The sequence below is a fragment of the Polistes canadensis genome, unplaced genomic scaffold (assembly GCF_001313835.1).
Source record: "Polistes canadensis isolate GaletaPanama2010 unplaced genomic scaffold, ASM131383v1 scaffold_139, whole genome shotgun sequence".
Classification (NCBI taxonomy): domain Eukaryota; kingdom Metazoa; phylum Arthropoda; class Insecta; order Hymenoptera; family Vespidae; genus Polistes; species Polistes canadensis.
The window spans coordinates 314,310-321,679 of record NW_014569686.1 but is presented as its reverse complement, the minus strand read 5'-3'; the positions used below and the strand labels follow the sequence as shown (position 1 = coordinate 321,679).

At 26.7% G+C, this 7,370-nt stretch overlaps 2 protein-coding genes across 4 annotated transcripts; one reads left to right on the top strand and one right to left on the bottom strand.

Annotated features, from left to right (window-relative positions):
* Window positions 1-8: 8 nt before the first annotated feature.
* Window positions 9-4,094, bottom strand: LOC106788439 (ceramide synthase 6). Its single transcript, XM_014751692.1, has 7 exons — window positions 2,822-4,094; window positions 2,492-2,609; window positions 2,143-2,255; window positions 1,695-2,025; window positions 1,401-1,519; window positions 1,144-1,288; window positions 9-896 (listed from the first exon to the last, which is right to left on the bottom strand). The coding sequence occupies exons 1-7, from the start codon at window positions 2,998-3,000 to the stop codon at window positions 774-776; spliced, it is 1,128 nt and encodes a 375-aa protein (XP_014607178.1). The 5' UTR covers window positions 3,001-4,094; the 3' UTR covers window positions 9-773.
* A 393-nt stretch (window positions 4,095-4,487) lies between these two features.
* On the top strand, window positions 4,488-7,240 carry LOC106788436 (sorting nexin lst-4). Of its 3 annotated transcripts, XM_014751683.1 has the most exons (5): window positions 4,488-4,941; window positions 5,100-5,289; window positions 5,393-5,847; window positions 5,985-6,680; window positions 6,768-7,240. In XM_014751683.1, the coding sequence occupies exons 1-5, from the start codon at window positions 4,927-4,929 to the stop codon at window positions 7,017-7,019; spliced, it is 1,608 nt and encodes a 535-aa protein (XP_014607169.1). In that variant the 5' UTR covers window positions 4,488-4,926; the 3' UTR covers window positions 7,020-7,240. The 3 variants fall into 3 exon arrangements, with proteins under 3 accessions (XP_014607169.1, XP_014607170.1, XP_014607171.1); XM_014751684.1 differs by lacking the exon at window positions 4,488-4,941 and having other exon boundaries at window positions 5,201-5,289; window positions 5,397-5,847; XM_014751685.1 differs by lacking the exon at window positions 4,488-4,941 and having other exon boundaries at window positions 5,222-5,307; window positions 5,397-5,847.
* Window positions 7,241-7,370: the final 130 nt, after the last annotated feature.

Below are 7,370 nucleotides of genomic sequence, written 5' to 3'. Positions count from 1 at the left end.
TAATATTACCATTTAACATTTAATCAAAGAAATTCACATAAAATTTTGCGAAGAAATAAATGCTATTTGTGAAAACAGTTCCATTTGAGTAATTAGTTTTTCCATTCTATTATATCGTTAAACTTATACATGATATATATATATCCAGAATATAGAAAATGAATATATATAAAAATATGTAAATATTACGAATCACAAGTTTAAAAAGGGTTACCTTACGGCATAAAAATCTAAAGCTTTGGTCCATTCTTTGTTTAATTAAACACACTTAAAGTTGTTTTAAGAGATAATGCATACAGGTACCGAAATTTTTAAATAAAATAATTATAAATAAATGATATATATATATAATACATATATGAAAGTGAAATATGACTAAAGGATTTCCATTTTTCTTACAATACTGGTAATATGGTAAAAAAAGAAATTTGGACATTGCATCTATAATGAATCGCTTTCTCCTTACTTCTTACATAGAGTTAAACTTAAGATATTGCTTTAAAAAATATTTATAGCAACAAATATTGTAGTTTATAAGTCTATAACTTTTTAAATTTTTTTTTGTTTCTTTTCTTTTTTTTTCTTTTTTTACTTTTGATACTTCCAATAAAATTATGATTTGATTTTCTTTATAATAATACACAATCATAACTTTATAATTAGAATAAGTTTGAAGAATGATCGTTTAGCACCAGGCTAATTATTTTGTTGTTGTCGTTTTATCTTTAACATTATACATGTTAGGATTTTTTCGCTAATTAATTTTTTTTTGATTAATGTGTCTTTTGTCTCGAACTTCGTTTATTGATGTAGTTCGTTGTATTATTGACAGGTGCATTATTCTCAGAGGCATCTGAAACATCTTCACTGCTATTACTTCGTATATCACCTTCCATCTGTAACATTTTTTCAATAAATACAAAATCAAGTCTTATATCATTGCCACTTATTTTAATTATCTCTGAAAATTCCAAAAATGTAAAATTAATTAATTTGAATTATATCTTATATATATGTACGTATGTTACAGTTACATTAATTCTGTAATTTAAAATAAGATTTATTGTTAACATTATTAATCACAATGCGAAGATTGTTGTAATCGTAAAATTTTATGGGATAGTTAAATTTATGGATATGTACCTGACCAGCATAGAAGGCATTGTATGCGATCTTAATAATAACATAAGTCCAAATTGAATGAAGTATAAGTAAGAGGCACAATAATGTATTAAACACATAATACGCTGGGAACATTGGTACTAGCTTAGGTGCTTCAATCAATGTACTAAAACATATTTAAATTAAGAACATATAATTTTATATTTATAACAACTACTTCACACATTGCATTATATAAAATAATTTAAAGAGAAACCATAAAAGATATCTAAAATTACCTATAAATAATCCAGAATGGAAATATACCAACGCGTGTCACAATCCATAATATTGTGAAAATAACAAATACAAAATCGCAGAATTTTTGATAATTAGCATACTTTGCCATTTTTGCGACCTACAAAAAATATAATATATTACATCCAGTAATAAATACAAAAATGACTTCACAACTAATAGTTACCTAATTAAGAGCATACATTTATGATTATATAATATACATAATACAATGTTTATTAAAGGTAACAAAGTAAAGAAGAAAAAAGAAAGAAAATAAACGATATCAGACTTACTTCTAAGAATATATCAGCAGAATCATGTACTAATAAGACTAATGAGCCAATCCTTGTTAAATTAGTGACCCATGAGAAAGACAATAATACGATGGTCACTATATGATGAATAAACATTTGCCAAAAATCTTTTCTTTTTACATCAAAGAATTGAGAAATGCTCAATGACCAGTAAAATGCCATAGATATCATATAATACCACCACACATCGTTGGACACCGAGTGATATGGATAGTTACGGTAACATTGATTAATATCCCATAACCATGGTTTATTCCATAAAATAATAAGGCCATAAAAGAATGAATACGTATAATATGAACACCTCCAACTATAATAAAAAGATATTATTAAATATTATATAAATATAAATCTTATAAATGTTATATTCTTATAAATCTATAAATATTATATAAATATAATCTCTCTCTCTGAAATTATAATTTACCTGTTTTCACAGAATTTTGTTAATGTAGATGGCTTATCTTGAGAACGTCTAAGTCTAAGCCACCTTTCTATCTGTCGTTCTGACCAATCCAGTTGTTTAGCTAATGCTAATATCTTAAAAATATCATAATTAATAAAAATATATAATTATTAATAAAAATATATACTATTTATTTAATATGTGTTTGCTAATATGCCATAAAGAAAAGATTTAAACCACAGCCCAGAATTTATTTTTTGCATTCACAAATGTGTGACGTTGGACTCTCAATGGAAATCAGTGATTTACAGATATGTGACACTGGTAGCGACTATGTTTATATCATTTTGATATACAAGATAATATCTACCTGTTTATGTTTGATTTTTCTACTAGTGTAAGCTTTCTCCAATATTTCATTTGGCGGTGCTATTTTTGTTCTTGTATTCTTTATACCAAGCGATCTGCCAAAAGGTGAGAAGCAATTCCTGCGTGCAAAAAAAATAACAAAGTATATTTATATGTACAATAAAAATAAAATAAAGAAAAAAAAAATGATTGAATCATTACCATTTTATAGAAACTAATATACAACGATAAATACAAATAAAAGCAAGTATTTGTCATAGATCATTTTGTTTGAACTATTTTATTGATAAAAATCAATAAAAATATAGATATTAATTGGAAGTCTCCTTACCTTTCAAGAGTGTATCTCATGATTAAAAGAATGAAGGCCATTGGCACGGGAAATATTAAATGTTGATAATCGGCATATTGGTTTTCCGAATTAGGTTTAATATCTTCCCATGTTATATTGGGCGGTAACCATATGTCCGGTGACCAAAACGCCGACGTTATATTTTTAAGAGTATTCATTATCAATGAATTAGTTTACAAGAATTAACTTATTTTTTAATTATCTATTTTATATATATATATATAAATTATATTATTTATAATAAAGTATTATTCAATTATTTTCTAAGTTTTTATTATTCACATAACCACACCACAGCAAATAACTTTACTTATAATACTCGACATGTATCACGCCATCCAAAGGAGTCACGAAAATATCATGAATATTCATTAAATAATCTAAACGCGTAAATGTATTTTGGATAGATAACTTCTATCGTAATTATTCTATTGAAATATTATAAATATAAAATAGAAAATAAGAATAATTTTATCCGTCGAAACTTGTTTAATATATTATCAATAAAAATATGATATATATCATATTAAATGGTTAAATCACATATTCATTTGTGAAAATAATTCGTAAAAGTTTTTGAAACGAGATTATTATAGTAACTGATAAACCGTTATTTTTATCTTTTCTTCTTCGTTTTTTTCTTTTTCCTCCTTACTTCTTTCCTTGTTTGCGAAGAAACAATATTAATGATGCATCCACAATGATGATAAATTTGTTGTCTAGTGAAATTCAATTCTATTCGATATTTAACTCTTTCTTTTATTTTTTTTTAATTAATAGAAATAAGTCATCACTTGACGTGTAGGTGATCTTTTTTATCTTCATTTATTTTAGGGTTTTTTTTTTATAGAGAGATATACACTTATGCAAAAATAGTAAACAGCGGTGTGCAATTACAAAAGGCAGTATCTCCAAGAGAAGAATAAAAAAAGATAAATAAATTGCTCTCTAAATTTAAAACAGTTGTTTACACTTATTAGAAAGAAATCTTATAATAACGAGTTGTTTTTTCGCAGTGGCGTACAACGACGGAAAAATGCGGTAACTCTGTTCGGAATACCGTATTTATTATTCCTTCTTTTGATACTAACTATTTTTTTTTCTCTCCTCTTTCTCTCTCTGTTAACTTTAAAATTAATATTTTAGTTTTACAGATAATTTTTTACACTATTATTTTCCTTTGTAACAAAATGTTAAAGCTTTTCAAGTTGTTCTCAACGATACGTGGATGTATAGTATTTTCGAATGTTAACAAAAAATCCTAGATAGCGGCTTTTTTTATTGTACTTAAAGAAAATTGAAATTCGATCCAATCTTTTATTATACATATTCTTTTTTATTACTCTAATACGACAAACAACGTTTTATTTGTTTTCATGAAAAATTAAACTATTTATATTGCTATATGAAAATTAATTTAATCGACGAGTAATTTTATTTATCATTTATTATTTGTTTGTATTTAATTGTAATAAGATAAAAAATCATTTATTATTAAACAAAAATTGTATTTTTATTTCCATAAATTCGAACCATTTTAGAACACACTTAAATCTAGTAATAATTTTACCAGTGTACAGTCTTGAATAAAAGTAATAAAATCGTAATAAAAAAGGCGATTCCATATATATCAATGTGTTTTCAGTGCTGACGTAAGAATTTTTTAAACCCGAGTATTAACGTCTAACCTCTAATTGATATGTGACAGTATGCGATTTTAAACGTTTATACTCCAAAATTATATTTTTTTACTTACTCGTTGCTATTTATATCGTTAACTAAAGAACATAATTGTTTCATTTATAGTGTCACGTAAGAGTGATTATTTTGTGCAAGTGAATTAATATCTCGATTCATTCATTGACAACGATTTATAGTTTAGAACTGGTACAGTCATTTTCAATGTGCATACATTTATGTCGTTAAAGGTATAATATACAAGTTACGAGAAACGCGCAAATGTCATTTGCACGACTCAAAATAAAAGTATTGTAGTTATGTGACCAGGCGTTATCAAACAAATTGAAAGAAATAATATTTCATATTGTATATCGACATTATCCAAATTTCAAGGTAGATTTATAATGGAAGGTCATCAGGTATATTAATAAATCAGTATTATCAAGTTAATTAAGCCATTGTCAAAAGTTCAATCAACTTGTCTTTTTTTTTATGACTCATACTTATCCATTTCTTTTTTTTCCTTTATAATGTACAATCAATTTTATTTAATTTGTATATTTATTTTTATTTTTAGGTAAGAGCTTTATATGATTTTACTGGTCAATCAGGAACAGCTGAATTGTCTATCATAGCGGGAGAGACTTTGACTGTCTTGAGAGACAATGTCGGTGACGGATGGTGTGAAGGATTCAATCAGAGTGGAAAGTCTGGCCTTTTTCCAGCAGCATATGTGCAAGTTATAGAATCATCTGCTCCAGTCTCGAGTATGATCAAATAGAGACGTAATTTATACTTAACTATTGTGAAACAATAGCTTTTAGATTTGTCATGATTTTATCTGTAGTATCTAATATTATTATTTACTAGGTAGCATGACAGTATCACAACAAAGTTCAGGAGATTTTTGGGATGATGATTGGGACGACGACTCAGAAATTGGTCAAACACTAGCATATGTTCCTGTTACAAATCCACAACAACAAGCTATACATATACCATTACAATCTAATAGCACTGATAGTGGAAATTCTATTCCAATTCATACTATACATTCTGTGATACCTGAAAGACCTATATCTAATGTACCAAAGAAAAATAATAAGTTTTCTACTATTATTAAATCCGGAGAAGACAGTTTTTTATTAGGAACAAAGGTAGTTAATGTACCAGAAAGCGAAAAGCTATTTATTAAAGAAAATGAAGATGGACGTTGTGTATGGGTACCAACGGGGGAATCATATAATTGTGTTATTACATCTCCTAAGAAAGAATCCAAATTAAAAGGTCTTAAAAGCTTTATCGTATATCAATTAACACCTACGGTATGTTCAAATTGCATGAACTTTTTTCATATTTTTCAAAATTATATTAAACATATTTTTAAAAATTATATTATTTCACTTTTTTCAAAATTCATTCAATTTTATATTTAGATTTAACACAAATCTTTTTATTACAGTTTAATAATATTCAAGTTTCAAGAAGATATAAGCATTTTGATTGGTTGCATGAACGTTTAGAACAAAAATATTGTTTCATACCAATTCCACCATTACCTGATAAACAAATAGCAGGACGTTACGAAGAACAGTTTATAGAACATCGTCGCACACAATTACAAGAATTTGTTGATTATGTTTGTCGTCATCCTGTATTGTCACGTAGTCGAGTATGGGATCACTTTATGGTTTGTACAGATGAGAAAAGGTGGAAGACAGGAAAACGGCAAGCTGAAAAGGATGAATTATTAGGAGAGAATTATTTTAATGCCATTCAATGCATTGATACACCTTTAGATGCAATCAAAGTAGAAATTCAAATAGATGCATTTAGTAGATATATAATTGGTTTAGATCCTGTCGTGAAAAATTTCATGGCCATGGCTGTAGATCAAGCTAAAAAACATCAAGTACTTTATAAAAGAGAGTTTCAGAAAATTAGTCAATCCTTTTGTTCATTAGGACACGCTTTGGAAGGAGACGACAGCGATCATAGAAGATTGACTTATGCGTTAAAGGTAACAGGCGAAGCGTACAATGATATTGGCCATCTTTACAAAGAACAGCCAAAGTTTGATTGGGAACCACTTGCTGATAAATTTCATATTTATAGAGGAATTATCAGTAATTTTCCTGATGTTATTAGTATACATAAGGTATGATTTCTCTTTAATATAATTTACATCTCTAATATTTTTAGATCAATTATTCATTGTAATCTATTTTCCTTGACATTTTACTAGAGCGCAATACAAAAAAGAAAGGATTGTGAGAAATTAGTTGCAGAACATAAAATGGAAACACAGCAATTGCGCGAAATGTCTCATCGAACGGATATAATAGCACGTACATTAATGGCAGAAGAAACACATTTTCAATCAGAACGTGATATACATATAAATCAAGCCATGAAAACGCATTTGCAAGAACAAATATCGTTTTATAAAAAAATTGTAAATAAATTAGAGGAAGCATTGAATGCATATGTAGACTGAGCGCAGGTACTGAAAATATGATTATGCTAATATTATGTACCTTTCCTATGCACAACTTAATAATTTTTATACATGATCACCACGACTGTTGTTTGTAAATTCATTGTATTCTATTATTTATACACTTACGATAATAAGAAATTTAATCACATTTTCTCTATACAATCAGAGATTTTGTTATAAAAATTATGAAGAGGCCAAATATTAATATCGCATGTGCTATATATAATTATATATAGCACATGCAATATATATATATATATATGTGTTTATATTTTTTAAATACAATTAATTTAATAATACACTACTTTTCCAATAATATTTGATTTAGTTTCAATCCAATGTATTTAT